The 17,295-nt window shown below is 44.4% G+C and overlaps 1 protein-coding gene across 1 annotated transcript in view; it reads left to right on the plus strand.

Moving 5' to 3' along the window:
* LOC124776525 (vicilin-like seed storage protein At2g18540) overlaps positions 1-9,006 on the plus strand; it is a 32,502-nt gene extending 23,496 nt beyond the window's left edge. The window contains exon 4 of the mRNA XM_047251592.1: positions 8,755-9,006. Within this exon, the coding sequence (XP_047107548.1) occupies positions 8,755-9,006 (252 nt within the window). The remainder of the gene's footprint in view (positions 1-8,754) is intronic.
* The last annotated feature ends 8,289 nt before the right edge of the window (positions 9,007-17,295 follow it).

The raw sequence follows: 17,295 nt of genomic DNA on the forward strand, positions 1-17,295 counted from the left end.
GGGTACATTATGGAAAACTGAATTCAACGTGTAATTTTATATTTTTGAGACAATAGGTATCCACTGCTAAATTATGCTGGAAATGATCAGTTGCAGTTACTTTCGTGCAAGACCTTTAAATCCAAAGGTCTTATTAATTTTCTACCATGAAACTGACTCTGCAATACCACTTAATGACCACACATTTTGTTGTCTGTGTGGCGTGGAGTTACCACCATCCTATCTTCCCCACGACAACTATTACGTAAGAGCGGCGACCAACCCTCTCGCGTCAATTTACAATCTTCTGCTGCACGAGGACACCAACACACCGCTCCTGCAGCCCAGATTCTGGATCACCGCAAGGTCCTTCTACAAGAACGCGGGTCAGTCCTGCTACCGGCACATCCGTAAACTGGGCCATTAACCACCCCAGAGGCCAATATGCGTTGGCCTGACCTGCTGCGAGAATAAATATTTCTAGTAGCAGTCACAGGAAATCATTTCTACATCACCAAAGACCTACCAAAATAGGTAACGTTTTGTTTTCATTGTAACTCACAGTAACAGCATATTTTTGCTTACGCTGCTCAACATACCGAGCAAGGAAAGCAGGTCAATGGAGTCAACTGTTATCTGGAGCGAAGACTCCCGACTTTGTGAGTGCAGACGCAGTTAAGTTCGCACTCCTAGAATACGCAGGAAGCTGTCTGACACGAGTATTTTGGAATAAGACTGCGGGGTAAAAGCATCTCAATTTTTATTAATTCTCCCTGTAATGCAATACTCCTGCCTACGGTAACTGAAGAACTTTTTCTTTCCTCGCAGGAACTGCCGTCGAAATGGCGGCCAGAAGGGACCTGTTACGATGTGTAGCGCGACACCACGCCATCTGCAAAGTTTTCGGGATGACACCATTCACAGTGAACAATGAGAGGTGTGAGCTACGCACAACACGTACTGGTACACTGTACGCTGTGGCTGTTCTGATCTTGAGTGTGGCAACAGCAGCGATTCCCATTAAATGGCTGCAAAGTTTCACTGCGGAAGCAAAGCATACCTTCAACTTCGTGTGGCTGGTTACCTACGTGGCGACTAACCGTACCACCATAGTGACGGCAGTTGCGGCAGACCTGTTTCATAACACACTCAAGTACCAGAGGATCCTCGCTCTGTTGTCTTATCGAGACAGCGGTGTCCTGGAACTTCGCCGTCCCTCTGGTGTGGCAGTAAAGATCTCCAGCGAAGTGGTGTGCATGGTGTCTCTTTCGCTACTCGTGCTTGCTGTAACGTTGGATTGTCTGGAACACGAGCCCATCTGGTCATTTGCGCTCATACTGTTCACCAGTATTATTCCACAAATAGCTCTTTGTAGATACGTAGGGCTCGTTCTTCTGGTATGGAGTGACTTACGCCGACTGAACCAGTGTCTGAGAGCTACGGCAACAGCGAGATGCCAGCGGCGACCACTTGCAGATCGCTATCGGAAACTGAGGAGAGTCTACTCCGCACTGTGCCACCTCTCCCAGGAGGTTCTTTCGGCCCACCAGGCGTTCTTAACGTTTCTCATACTCACTTCACTCTGCACTGTTTCTTGGAATTTAGTTGCCGGAATTTTATCACAGGGCCATGAAAGCCTAGCGGTACCATATGTTTTGTTCCTGTCGTGGCGATCGTCGCAGGTGTTTATGGTCATAGCGGCCTCGCACGCGCTGTCAAGCGAGGCGGGTCAGACGACTCCAGTCCTGTGCCGGCTGCTCCTGAGTTCGACTCTCGGCAGCGCAGAAGCGGTGGAGCTGCGACGTTTCTGCCATCTAGCACGCAGTCAGAGCCCCGGCCATCACCTGTACGGCATCACGCCCTTGGGTCTGCGATTCTGTGTGACCTCCTTCTCTTTCATCACAACTTGCACCGTGATTCTGTTAACTTTCTGAACAGTGTTCTTAGACATCGCTTGTGCTAAAAATCATAATTACATTATCGCTTAGCGTGAAGTATTATGCACTGCTTTCAATAAACGCGTTGTTATGAGCACAAGTTTCTGGACACATCGCCTGTTATATCAATTTATACCTGACAAATTGGTCAGTACCTAATATCTGTAGTATTGTAACGTTTCTGCTGTGATGAGACGTAATTTTATTTGGTTCTCAAAATGCACAAATTGTTACTCTTACTATTAATTTTATAATAATTTCCCATCACTTTAGAAATAAAAATACAGTATATACATAGTTTACAAATTTACAGATATATTACACTGGTGTCAAAAACTAAAGCAACAAACCACTTTGTTTCTTTCCTGTGTCTAATTGATGATATAATCGCACAAACTCTCGACAGATGACCGTACGATCGTGGCATTCTGGTCAACGGATAACAGCGCCGAAGATGACGCCAAGGCACCTATCAAACGGGGTAGTGCTTGCTGTAACACCATAATGAACCCCAAAACCCAGTTAGGAAAGACCATCATGATGTAAAGTAGGGAAAAGTTATCCTGACAGGTACGACAACTTTGCCGATGATATAACACCGGAAAGTCTTGATAAACACCATCATTAAGGATTACAGAGTGTGTTTTGGTAGAAACGAAGAAGAAAGAAAGGTCATCTTTAGTTATTTGCCAAACATCTATGTAATAATTGCAAATTAATACCATGAAAGTTAAGTCCAAAGAAATGTTGGACAGAGATAACTTTTATGTGGAAGAGAGTTGTAAACGCAACGAAGAAATTCACTGCGTATACAATACTCATTCACGGAAAAAGTAAGTCGCTTCCTAGCTATCGTGCTATCCAGTCATAAGAGAGCAGCTCTTGCCATAATTGAGCGAACGGAACGCGACGAGATTGTTTTACTTTGAAGAGTCGTTGTTGCGTGACGTAGACGCAAGGATTTTGTGCACTGATATTCAGACTAGAGACTTGAACCGAGATAGTATGCTGACTGTGTATACCGAGTTGTTGGACTTTATTCACGGAAGTAGGCAATATTGGACTCAACATTCATATAAGTGAACTTATAGAAAGGAATGGACAAAGTTTCAAAAGACTAAAATACACGTTTAGTCTCGAATAGGAGACATTGACACGAATACATGAAGAAAATACAATCACGCCGAGGGTTAAATCTTTCGTAATTGTCACGATACTTGAAACTAACAGAACTTCCAGTGCTAATTAACGGTGTGCGCGTGTAGCGTGATGTTTATAAAGTATTTAGTGAAAAGTAACAATAAAATTGTTCATGAAAAGTGGGAATTCAACGTGTCGCCTCCATCATTCTATGAATATTTGGTAATTGCTCATAAAAAAGTTGATGAACAGTGACTACTTGGAAGTAAATTCGTGGACTGTTAGATGTGACAAGGAAGGTTTGGATATACACAGTATTACGACGCAAGACAATTAAGACATTGTTAAAGAGTATCTGCGGATCTCGCGTCAAATAGAGCGAACAATTTTACTTAGCAACGAACAAACAACGACCAATCCGATCTGCAATTGAACTTTTTCCTCGCTTTTAGTGATGTGGACGATGCGCATGAGGGAAGATTCATCAATTACTGCACTAAAGTGTTAACCGGGTACATAATAATTCAACTTCAAATCGTAAGAGACAATGAGAGTGCGCAGTTCGCATTACTAAGGATACTGTGTAGACTCGCAATCAAACTTTAATCACTACGCGAGGAACGATTTCTTAAGAGCTTTTTCAGGCCTTGTCTCTCGTTAACCGACGGAGACATCCATCATAGCGCATCGCGTCTCAACTCCCCCGACCGAGATGTAGCAGTAACAGCTCCACGGCGTCGACAACACCAGCACGCTGCGGAGAGAGAAAACGTCACATTGCCTAACAGCACTGCATCGACAGTCGGTGTTTACAGAGTCACAGACTGTGCAGTATGGCACAGGGAAGACGCCTACCAGACTGTCTGCTGTGGACGGTCGTAAGAAGAATGGAAGCAGAACAGTCGCAAAATGATGTGACCCAATGGCTTAATGTGGATCACTCTCTTGTTTGTCGGACGTGTCGACAGAGAGCGAAACTGTATCCCGAAGACCGGGGCGGGGCCAACCACGTGTGACTTCAGAAAGAGAGGACCGTTATTTGGCTGCAAGGGCACTACGTTATTGCCGTAGCACTGCATGTCAACTGGCGTCTGACCTCGCAGCATCCTCTGAATGTGTTACACCCTGACAAATGCTGTGCAGAAGGCTTCGGCAGAGTGGCCTGTATTGTCGGAGACTTGCTGTATGTGAGCCTCTGTCGCTTCTTCACGGAAGGGAACGTCTAGTGTGGAGTCAACTGGACGGTCGAACTGGGGGGGTGGGGGGGGGTGGGGGTGGAGGGCGGCAATGTTCTTTTCACAGATGAGTCCCCATTTGGTCTGGAGTGTGATTCTCGACAGATTCTCATCTGGAAAAATCGTGGAACACGATTTCTGGAGCCAAACATCGTAGAAAGACACCGATATCGAGAAGGATCGCAAACGGTATGGGCAAGGATTATGCTGACCACACGAATATCTCTTCATGTAACTGTGCAGGTGAATCGGAAGGGGTTATCTGCACTCAGGTATCGTGACGAGGTGTTGGACCTCATGTACTGTTATTGCGTGATGCTATCCGCCCAGACTTCGTGGTGATGGACGATAATGCTCGACCTCACAGAGCACGAGTGGGTGATGTTTTCTTGGAAACGGACTGCACGCATGGCGTGGCCTGCTCGCTCTCCCCATTTAAATCCCATAGAGCATGTCCAGGATTCAGCATCCAGCAATCACTCTCCAATACTGGTGAGCAGCTCCACGGGAAGAATGGGCGTTATTGTCTCAAGAGGACATTGATGACGTTATTCACAGTATGCTCTGTCGCTATCATGCATATATTGCTGCCAGAGGCGGTCACACCCCACAGTGAGCACGTTAATCACTTGTTGGAATGTGTGTGCAAATATGTTAAATTGGAAGAAAACGAAGAACTATTTTTGTTTACCACTATGCATGTTGCAGCTTTTTACGTTCTGTATTCTTTACATTGTTTGTACTTTACTACCACCTATTTATACTGCTTCGAGGCACGCAACCTTGCAAAATGTCCGGTTTTTTGCTTTAATTCTGGACACCAGTGTATTTAAATGCATTATCACATCTGCTGTAAAGTCCAAGAGGTAAGTGAGGTTTCCATGGTGTGAATTGCTCTGCCACAACTTGTCTGACAGCCTGTCTGGGAAAGCACAGGTGCACGCTGCAGTGGTAGTCCATTACCAGAATGGTCGGGTTGGGTCTGTGAGACAGTGAATTTATATGCTTATAGTTACTGATTTGACTCGAGTGCTGTGCCAGCGTCCTGAAACATCCGGGAGAAAGAGTTAACGTCGTGAATGAGGTTTTGCTTTGTTTAGTAATTGTCTGGCAGTCTTCCAAAAAGCGCTCGAGCCTTTCAGACCCAGCTCGACCGTTTACGTTACTATTTCTTGCCAGTGTGATTCCACTTTTATTTTGGTACAGGCCTATAATTGAGTTACTTTGTGAACTATTTGTGATGCCCTACATTGTCAATAGCTTACAATATAAAATGACATAAGAAAATGTTTCACACAGTTAAATTTACAGAATTGTATATGATGTTGAGAGTAATGTAGACGACTCTGGCACAGATTTCGAAATAAACAGGGACCATGACAGTAACACCGATGTAAGTGCTGGTGAAGAGGAAAATGTTCAGCCTTCCACCAGTACCGATGGACCTACTGTTGTTGATTCAAGTACAACTCCTGTAACTTGACTCGGATACGTCACCTATTCGGTTTTATAGAGGAAGGAACGGAGCAACTAAATGGAGAAAAACTTGCTTCCCACAAAACTTTAGAACAAGACGTAAAACACAGTTACCGTGCATCTTGAAGGAAGTATTAGAGCTGCGATGGATGTACAATCACCGTCAGAATCATAACAGTCCACTGACTTATTTATTTCTTGACTCAACCAATATCAAAATTGATTTAGTTAGAAATAAATATACAGCTGACCCCAATATGGCTAGGCCTACAGGTTTTGATGAACTAAAGACGTATCCTGGCCTACTTTACTTAGCTGTAACATTGCATGATGGTAAAATGAATACTGAAGACTTTTGGAATACAAATGAGACCGGAACAGAAATCTCATCGTAAAGGTTCAGGTCTCCGAGTCGTTGTATTAGGTTTGACAACATCCATGTGAGGAAAGGTAGAAACACACAACATAATATTCCTGTCATAAGACCCATTCGTGATATGTTTGTCTCCAACTTCAGTGCATATTTTGCTGCGTTGAAAAACGTTACTTCGGACGAAACGTTCGTTCCATACAGAGGTAGGTGTAGGTTCAGGATTTATATCGCAAATAAACGTGAAAGTATATGATCAAGGTTTTCATCATGGCTTGTTCTAAAACGGACTGTGCAAAACTTTTTGTATGCTACGGATGTGAATAGCTACAAAGTCCGTACACAGTCAGTAATAGGGCGTAAGATGTTGTTTAGCGTCTTGTACATCTGTTAAAAAGGTCTGGAATAAATCTGACAAAGACAGTTGCTTTATTTCTTACCCAATCGTCAAAAGAGTACAACAAGAAAAGAATATTACGATTGCTGGTATGTTAAAAACAGTTTAGTCTTTACCCAAAAAGTCTAAGAAAGGAGAACTAAAGTATGTTCGGGTTTCAGAAAGACACCACATTACTTTCATGTATAACAAAACGAAACAAATCAATACTGCTTATTTCGACAGTGCATCACGATGGTGAAACTGACAGACAAAAGAAAAAAGAACAAGTATAATAACGTCCTAAAACAAGAGTAATGGTGGCGTAGGTGTCGTTTAGGCTAAGCGTGGTGAATACACTGCTGTCAGATGGTCAAGATGGTGGCCTTTCTGTCTCTCTTTTCAGTTGTTGAACATTACAGCTCTCAATAGCTACATTGTATGCAAAGCAAGCGAAAGCGATTCAGTTAGAAAAGAATACCTGAGAACTCTAGGAAAATCTCTCATTGCACCACAGTTGACAATGAGAGCAGCCCAGCATCCATTGGTGTCATCCTTCTATTGACCTCAAGCAGAAGAATATTTCTCAACTTGGCGCTCCATTTTCTAGCACCCACAGCTCCATTCAGTATGTCCAAATGGGAATATCGCAATATGTAAACTCAAATAGTTACAGCGAACTACAAACAACAAAGACAATCGATAGCTAAACCCATACCAACCGGAATACCAATATGCAAAACCAAACGCCACGAACTTATGTACCAACCTAATAGAAGCTAAATAGTAGTGGAGCTAGGTGTGAGCTCTGATTTGTGTCATTGTTGAGGGTCATCTACCTTATGAGGTCCGTCAGCCACCATATCGTTAAGAAACTATTCATCTACAGGAAATTACATGGGGCAGCCAACAGACAACACCTTACCTCCACACAGTATCATAAGCTGCGGGCAGGTCAATAAATGCAACAAAATTTGTCAGTTACTTACGGAAGCCAGATTCTATGTAGATTGACAATAAAGGTACTTGAAGAACCAACCGATCGGTTGTGATGCGCGTAAAATTTCACGAAAACCAACAAATCTAAATTCTTCGCCTATAATTCCCAGAAACAGTTTAGCCAACATCGGCGTATAAAGAAAGTAATAGGAATGATCAAAATTCTTTCTTGAGACGCATGTCAGAAGAGCGGAAACTGACATATCAAGAACTTGCAGCGCAATTCATTAGGCATGTGTCCTCTCTGTCTCATGATCTCATGAAAAGTGGCATTTCGCTTCGAAGTAGCACTTGTCTTTCCTTCCACCGGAGGTCCTCGTTTCCTAAACATTGACCAGCCCTAACGAAGTCACACACATTACCAACGCCCAGAGGGAAACCTCCTTTTTTAATGTCTATAGTGGCACTGCATTATTGCTTTTCCAGGTACTTTGTCCGCTTAAGGGTGACAAACTCCCAGAAAATTAATGAAAATTAGAGTGGTTAATGTCTGTTGTTTTTCGTACAAGCAAGGCCGTCTAATTTCTACACACTCTGACCCACTGAAAAAAAATGCAGAATATCCTTCTTAAGCGAGATAACAAGGGTCATTCAAGACGTTTTTAATACCTCGGATGAGATTAAATTTAAAATAAATACAAAAACATTTGAATAGAAAACGAAGACACGGAGGAGTGTTGTAAATGCGACCGTTCCAGTAGCGGGGTTGCCATGAACGAAAGCGCGGCAGGACCGAAACGGAGCGGCCCGCGAACAAACAAGACGGACGAACGGGAAAGATGGAGACGCACGACGACAGACGACCGAGCAAGACCTTAAGAACAACAACAAGCAAAAAGCAATGGGATCACACACAAAAACCTCACCAAATCAACAACGTCCACTCGTACACTGAAGCAAGCAAAGTACACACGATGTCTGTAGGCGAGATATCGAGAGACTCATCCGAATATCATACTGAGTCGCTGTGTGAGAGGCAGTCGCTTAAATACACAATAAGGTACGTCGCTATTGACCGCTGGGACCACGTGCTCCACAGTGGCACCCACACATTATACGCAGGCCAGGAGCGCGTGCAGCCACGGCTTACGGAGCGACAGCTGCAGAGACCTCTAGTGGTAATCGAGGTCCATGCCGTCTGGCGCTGATTCGAAACCCGCAGGGCTCAGTAGCAGATCCCTCCCCACTGAAACTTGCGCGTAGAGACAGAGACGCACAGGACTGTGCCGCGGTGGTCGGCAGATGGGAGAAGACCCGGGCTCGTCAACCGCAAATGGCGGGGAGGAAGGAATGTCCGAGGTGTCCATGACGGCCGACCCAGAGGTCAGGATGGCGAAAGGAGCCGTCGACCCACCTGGGGACGGGGAGGATCGGCGGCAGGCTCGGGGCAGTGGTGGTGACTCGAGGACCACGCCGGTACCCGAAGGAGGTGGCGGAGGAGGAGGTGGCGACGAGGGCCGACGTGGTTGGAAATGTTTCGACCGCCTTCATTAACTGCTGTTAAAATGTGTGGACAAGCTTCTTCACAGCGCCATTGGAGGAAGGGTGGAAAGGTGGGCTATGGATATGTTTCATTGTTTGATAAATTTGGCCTGACATAGGTCGTGGAAGGAGGATGCCGTGAATTGTGGGCCATTATAGGAGACCAATGTGTGAGGCAGGCCCTCAACGGTGAGAACCTGGGCCAGGGCCGTGAGTGTAGTTTCCATGGTGGTGGACGCCATGCGGACGATATGTGGGTATTTGGAGTAGGCATCAACGATAAGTAACCACATGGACCCCAAAAACAGTCCCGCAAAATCGAAATGGATGCGACCCCAGGGCCAGGGTGCGAACAACTAATGGAGGTTTGCCTGGTGACACGCGCCACAGTACACCAGTGGACCAGGTGGTCAATATTACCATCGATTATGGGCCAGTACATGTGCCGGTGAGCCAAAACTTTCATGAGGGACATACCACTGAGCCTGCGGTGTAACAAACTGAGCACCTGATGCCGCAAATCCAGGAGGATGACCACCCGATGGGCATCCAACTACGTGGCCAACAGAAGGACGACAACGGAGAGCCTGTGGGACAGGTGGCGCCAGGGTCTGAAATCGGTCCGCATCCTATGAATAATATAGGAGGACCACCCGTGGACCATGTAGTGGAGAACTTGCCGCAAGATAGGGCCTCGGCGTGTAGAGGTACATGCCGTCTGACGCGGATTCGAAACCCGTGGCGCTCTGTACCAGAACGAGTTAACAAGATAAAAGTAGAAATTGACGTTCTGAACGCCCCACGTTCTGTACAAGTCGACACAAATTTTATATAAAAGATGAAAACACAATACAGACAACAAACAATACAGTATAATGAATTGAAATTAGTATGTTGATTGACACTATCCCACAACGTTCACCCAGTTCAAAGCTTAAATGGCAGTGCAGGCATCCTATTAAGTATCGTATAGTATTCCTGCATGAATTCAACAACACTCAGACGCCTCTCGTAACTCAAAGGTACTCCTCAGGATGTTGACGACACATCTTGAGCCTTTATACGTGACTGTGTGGCCATCACTCACCTTGAAATACGACAGCGATGTGCTTGAGGAACGCTGTTAATTAAACTAGATGTTGTTTCCGCAACACTGTAGAAGATTGTACCTACGTGTTAATAAAAAGTGATCACACATCGACTATTGTGAAACGATTTATGGAAGTGGTGAAGAAATTCGTTACACGTTTCAGAATGTACATTTTGTCTGTCACTTGCGAGAGGTGAGTATACTTGTACCATACGTCTCATTGGTGATGATAGAAGTCTCATAGGTGTTCTTGAAGTTTAACGAATACAGTCCAGTATATTCGTGAATTGTGAAATGTGCGGAACACAAAGTGTTTTGTTGCTCGATAGTTAAATTTGTGAAAGTGAATGGAATGGCTCATTGCAAAAATCACTATCGTGAAAAGTGTCTAATAGCACAGATAACACACTACTTATTTGCTAAAACACATTGATTTCATGTACTGACTACTGCAGAAAAATCAACGACCAATACTAAGACTATAACCGTCTGTTGTTAGCAGTTCGTAATAAATAAATAATTGTGCTTAGATTTACAGCTGAATTACGCTCAAAGGCTCTCGAATTAAAGATACAAGGGTCAGTCGAACGAAAATGTGACAGACGTAAAAAAGTAAATAACTCTTTATTATTTCAAAAGTATTCGACATAACACTTAGTACATTTGTTCCACTATGAGAAGAGGTGGTCATTATCTCCATGGAAGTATATTTGTGGTTGCCTGTGGAGAAATGATTGTACCCTGGTGTGCTCTCTTTCGTCGAAAGATACTCGATAGTAACTTATGTCTTTCTTCAAAGTTCAAAGTTCCGTACCTGTGGAAATCACATAGGGAAAGATCGGAACTGAATGGAGGATGTGTAAGGATTTCCCTGTGAATCTTTTGCAACTTTCTCGAAGCGTATGGGCCGGTCACATTGTGCCAACTTCCTTACGACTGCGGTTCGCCGGCCGCGGTGGTCTAGCGGTTCCAGGCGCGCAGTCCGGAACCGCGCGACTGCTACGGTCGCAGGTTCGAATCCTGCCTCGGGCATGGATGTGTGTGATGTCCTTAGGTTAGTTAGGTTTAAGTAGTTCTAAGTTCTAGGGGACTGATGACCACAGATGTTAAGTCCCATAGTGCTCAGAGCCATTTTTGACTGCGGTTCTAAAGTTTCACTCGGAAGTACTTACACACCTTCCATACAGTTCCGATCTCTGCCTAGTTTTGGATTCCTCAAGAAAGACGTTCGTGGACGAAGTGTGCACGCCGAGGTGAAATCATTGTTCCGCAGACAACCGCAAATATTTCTCCCTTCTTGCCTCGCAATCGGATAAATGTGCTAACAGTTACGATGATCACTTTTGAAGCAGTAAACAATTTAATCACTTTTTCCCATCTGTCTAGTATTCTTTTAATCGCTCCTTACATCTACTGTGCGGTACAGAGTGGACGCGCTATGGAACAATTCGGTGCGTCAGGTGACTGGGAAGACGTGGGACAATCAGTATCAGATTGTTCAACACGCGGCCTGCTGGTGCTTGCCCCGCCCATGATACGTGCTGTCAGTGAGGTTCTGTAAGAAATTAACTCTTCTAGTTTGTCGGTGTGCCGTGATTAGCAAAATAACTGGGCCACGAGAATCCAGTGCTGAATGCTGCTATTCGTCGAAGTCACTTTCACTGATTAATTAAGAGGTATTTATAATAATTTAATCCACTCCTTCACTCTGTACATGTATAGGAAAGGAAAAATGGTGCACTATATGCAGTAATTTTTTCATGTGTCAGAGACAACTGAAGTGCAGGATGAAAATCCTTTCGTAAGTCTCATTATGTCAGTTTACAGTAACATAAGACAAGAAACTTCATGTTTTTGATTTTAGCAAATGCTCTTTTCACTAGCTGTCGACGACTATTTGAAAAATGAAGTAATGCTTTGAAAAATAAGTAAATAAGTAAAAACTGTAGCTCCTGCTGTATCGCCATGGATAATATTCATTATGTTGACCATCTGGCAAAACATTCTCCTCTTTGTGTGCCATCATTGGCCAAAATCTCGTTTGGAAATCTCGAAAAGCTTACGAGACATGAGGGGTGTTATGAATATTTCATTCTTACACTCGTGAGATCGGAAATGAACATGATACTTAAAATCCGTTTTCTCGATATTGTAAACAGATACAGACCTCATACACCCATCACACCCCCCTCCCCCAAGTCTAAAGAAAAATTCAACACCTTAGTTAAACTTCATTCGCAACCACATATGGTGTACTATGCGCCAAACGAAAAATATACGTGGTGTCGGTGAGGTTCTGTAAGAAATTAACTCTTCTAGTTTGGGGGTGTGCCGTGATCAGCAAACAAACTGGGCAAAATGGCTAAGCAGGGATGGATAGAGGACAAATGTAAGGATGTAGAGGCTTATCTCACTAGGGGTAAGATTGATACTGCCTACAGGAAAATTAAAGAGACCGTTGGAGAGAAGAGAACCACTTGTATGAATCTCAACAGCTCAGATGGAAACCCAGTTCTAAGCAAAGAAGGCAAAGCAGAAAGGTGAAAGGAGTATATAGAGGGTCTATACAAGGGCGATGTACTTGAGGACAATATTATGGAAGTGGAAAAGGATGTAGACGAAGATGAAATGGGAGATACGATACTGCGTGAAGAGTTTGACAGAGCACTGAAAGACCTGAGACGTAACAAGGTCCCGGGAGTAGATAACATTCCATTAGAACTACTGACGGCCTTGGGAGAGCCAGTCCTCACAAAACTCTACCATCTGGTGAGCAAGATGTATGAGACAGGCGAAATACCCTCAGACTTCAAGAACAATATAATAATTCCATTCCCAAAGAAAGCAGGTGTTGACAGATGTAAAAATTACCGAACTATTATTTAATAAGTCACAGCTGCAAAATACTAACGCGAAATCTTTACAGACGAATGGAAAACTGGTAGAAGCCGACCGCAGGAAAGATCAGTTTGGATTCCGTAGAAATATTGGAACACGTGACGCAAACTGACCTTACGGCTTATCTAAGAAGAAAGATTAAGGAAAGGCAAACCTACGTTTCTAGCCTTTGTAGACTTAGAGAAAGGTTTTGACAATGTTGACTGGAATACTCTCTTTCAAATTCTAAAGGTGGCAAGGATGAAATACAGGGAGCGAAAGGCTATTTACAATTTGTACAGAAATCAGATGGCAGTTATAAGAGTCGAGGTGCATGAAAGGGAAGCAATGGTTTGGAAGGGAGTGAGACAGGGTTGTAGCCTCTCCCCGATGTTATTCAATCTGTACATTGAGCAAGCAGTAAAGGAAACAAAAGAAAAATTCGCAGTAGGTATTAAAATCCATAGAGAAGAAATAAAAACTTTGAGGTTCACCGATGACATTGTAATTCTTTCAGAGACAGCAAAGGACCTGGAAGAGCAGCTGAACGGAATGCACAGAGTCTTGAAAGGAGGATATAAGATGAAGATTAACAAAAGCAAAACGAGGATAATGGAATGTAGTCGAATTAAATTGGGTGATACTGAGGGAATTAGATTAGAAAATGTGACGCTTAAATTAGTAAATGAGTTTTGCTATTTGGGGAGAAAAATAACTAATGATGGTCGAAATAGAGAGGATATAAAATGTAGACTGGCAATGGCAAGAAAAGCGTTTCTGAACATGAGAAATTTGTTAACATCGAGTATACGTTTAAATGTCAGGAAGTATTTGTATGGAGGGAAGTATCTGTATAGAGTGTAGCCATGTATGGAAGTAAAACGTGGACGATAAATAGTTTAGACAAGAAGAGAATAGAAGCTTTCGAAATGTGGTGCTACAGAAGAATGCTGAAGATTAGATGGGTAGTTCACATAACTAATGAGGAGGTATTGAACAGAATTGGGGAGAAGACTTTGTGGCACAACTTGAAAAGAAGAAGGGACTGGTTCGTAGGACATGTTCTTAGGCATCAAGGGATCACAAATTTAGAATTGGAGTGCAGCGTTGAGGGTAAAAATCGTAGAGGGAGACCAAGAGATGAATACACTAAGCAGATTCACAAGGATGCAGGTTGCAGTAAGTACTGGGAGATGTAGAAGTTTGCACAGAATAGGGTAGCATGGAGAGCTGCATCAAACCAGTCTTACGAATGAAGACCACAACAACAACAACAACAACAACATCGACTTTCCTTGCAACGGTTTAAAATTTTTATTTATGTAGGAAATATCACAATAACTGTGACCTTCACTATCTCCCTGAACATTTCACAATGAACCAGGCATATAAAACTACGGGTAACGTAGGAACTAAGTTCTTTCACTTAACAGATTCTGCAAAATCGTTCGATAAAGACTGCCATGCGGACGCCTCGAATTCGTCAGCGCAGCGACTCGTCATGCATGGCCCGTACGGGTGACGTCACACGGAGCGAGCCGCGGCCTAACCTTTAGGTGGTGGCGCAGGCGGCAGACGTCGCCACCCACAGTGGAGCCACGTGCGGTCGCCCTGTTGGTTGCCTCGGGGGTTCCCGCAGCACTCAGCTCCATCCCCTCTGGGTCGCATTCCGTGTGTACGCCTACGGACGCTGGTGCGTAGCCTGTACCTGGTTTCCTGGTCGGCGCTCCTGGGCACGTTCACGGCAAATGCCGGGGTGTAGCTGGGCGCTCAGAGCCGACAAAATTTTCGCGCACCCACCGCCTCAGTTGCGCCGGAGTACCATCCTCCTCCACTCATGCTCCACATCCTCACCTTTTGACAGGTGTGAGGTCTGAGGAGGAGAAATATACACTACTGGCCATCAAAATTGCTACACAAAGAAGATATACAGATGATAAACGGGTAGTCATTGGACAAATATATTATACTAGAACCGACATGTGAGTACATTTTCACAAGGGGTGACCGAGACGTGTAACCAATGGCACACCGCGATGTCGCCAAACATGGATGCGACCATCATGATGCTGTAAACAGAACCAGGATTCATCCGAAAAAATGACGTTTTACCATTCGTGCACTCAGGTTCGTCGTTGAGTACAACGTCGCAGGCGCTCCTGTCTGTGATGCAGCGTCGAGGGTAACCGCAGCCATGATCTCCAAGCTGATAGTCCATGCTGCTGCAAAAGGTCTTCGAACTGTTCGTGCAGATGGTTGTTGTCTTCCAAACGTCCCATCTGTTGATTCAGGGATCGAGACGTGGCTGCACAATCCGTTACAGCAATGCGGATAAGATGCCTGTCATCTCGACTGCTAGTGATACGAGGCCGTTGGGATCCAACACGGCGTTCCGTATAACCCTCCTGAACCCGCCGATTCCAAATTTTGCTAACAGTGATTGGATCTCGACCAACGCGAGCAGGAATGTCGCGATACGATAAACCGCACTGCGATAGGTTACAATCCGACCTTTATCAAAGTCGGAAACGTGATGGTACGCATTTCTCCTCCTTACACGAGGCATCACAACAACGTTTCACCAGGCAACGCCGGTCAACTGCTTTTTGTGTATAAGAAATCGGTTTGAAACTTTCCTCCTGTCACCACGTTGTACATTTCGCCACCAGCGCCAACGTCGTGTGAATGCTCTGAAAAGGTAATCATTTGCATATCAGAGCATCTTCTTCCTGTCGGTTAAATTTCGCGTCTGTAGCACGTCATCTTCGTGGTGTAGCAATTTTAATGGCCAGTAGTGTAGTACAGGGTAGCGCTGGTGCTTACTATCGACATCACAAAGGTGCCGCTTGCTATCGAAGCATCGCTTGCCACACCTATGTCATGTAAACATCAAGACACACCCACTGAAGTCCTCGGCGCCGTTCGGCGGCCTGTCTTGAAACGGGCCGACTCATAGACACGAGGTTAGTTCTACGCCAGGCCATGTTCAAGTCAACATCTAGTCCACAGGAAGCAGCGGGAAGAGTACGCTGTCTGGCGACAATAGAGTTCGAGGTAAGCAGTTGGACTCTTCCGCTTCATCTGCAAGTCCTTGCACGTGCTTGTGAATTTTGTCTTTGAACAGCGCTACGAGAAACAGTTTCTACTGAACAGTGATTCCATTTGTATTAGTAACGACACTGTTCTTCAACACAGTCACAAAAAATAAGAAGTTGTATAACAAAATATTAGTCCTCATTTTGACTGTAAGTGCATATCAGTCCGTACATTTTACACGTGCAAGAGTCATGTCATTTATCAACTGTTTTGGAACCCAGTTCATTTCTGACAACCCGTCACAAGTTACATATAACGCTGTGCTTCAGGCATTCACAGCTGTGGTAGTACATCTTGCAGAAAGAATTGTGATCACAGCTGTTTAATGCTCTTAAATGGGCATGTTATACAGCTATATGCGGTGTTCACTTTGCAAAATGTCTCTAGCGATGGTATTTTATCACGCTCTTTCACGAAAAAAGTATGATTCGACTTACTTTCCTATCTTAATTTTTGTCATTGCGAATACCATGATCAAAATAGGAGAAACTGAAAGCTCACACCAACGTGGTTTTTACCACTAACACAATATTATCATCTGACTGTACGTCAGTGGTGATAAACATATAAACTATATTATCGTGTAATTGTTAATGGCAATGTGATTTATATCCAAAGATAATCTGCACCTGCATACATACTTGAGGAATCATCGTATGATGCACGAAGGAGGGTGTCTTGTGATCTATACACAGCATTTGGCCACAGCATTCTTGGCCAGTCCCATTTCTGGTAAGAAGTCTGCACCCTGCAGCTTGCTGCTGTATACCATTGTAGGCATTCCTCCTTCGGAAGCAGTTATGCACCTCACAAGGACTTACCGAGTTTGTATTCTGTGCATATTGTAAACATTCTGATTAAAGGCTCAACGCTAGCAGGCACTACCAAGTACCGCTACCATCGCCCATATGCAGTGCATGCAGCAACAGCTATGCTGCTATTGGGCGCTATCTTGTGTCTGTGAGTCACGCTTCCTCAAGAGTCTGTGGATGTTTCACCACCACAGTATACTTGAGCCATGGTGCAAGTTCCAGTAACCAGTTGCAGATGCAGCTCAACTTCAGACCACTCGGATTGGTCCCCTGTGTTGTCGCATCTGTTGCAGCTTCAGCTGGCACTGCGTCACGCTGTAGCGCACCACCACGTCACGACATCATCACTACACTGTGCTACAGTGTAGTCGTCCACAAACGATTATCGTCACGACTTTGTAACGACGAGCTGTTGTCACGACCTAC

Source organism: Schistocerca piceifrons, chromosome 1 (genome assembly GCF_021461385.2).
Source record: "Schistocerca piceifrons isolate TAMUIC-IGC-003096 chromosome 1, iqSchPice1.1, whole genome shotgun sequence".
Taxonomy (NCBI): domain Eukaryota; kingdom Metazoa; phylum Arthropoda; class Insecta; order Orthoptera; family Acrididae; genus Schistocerca; species Schistocerca piceifrons.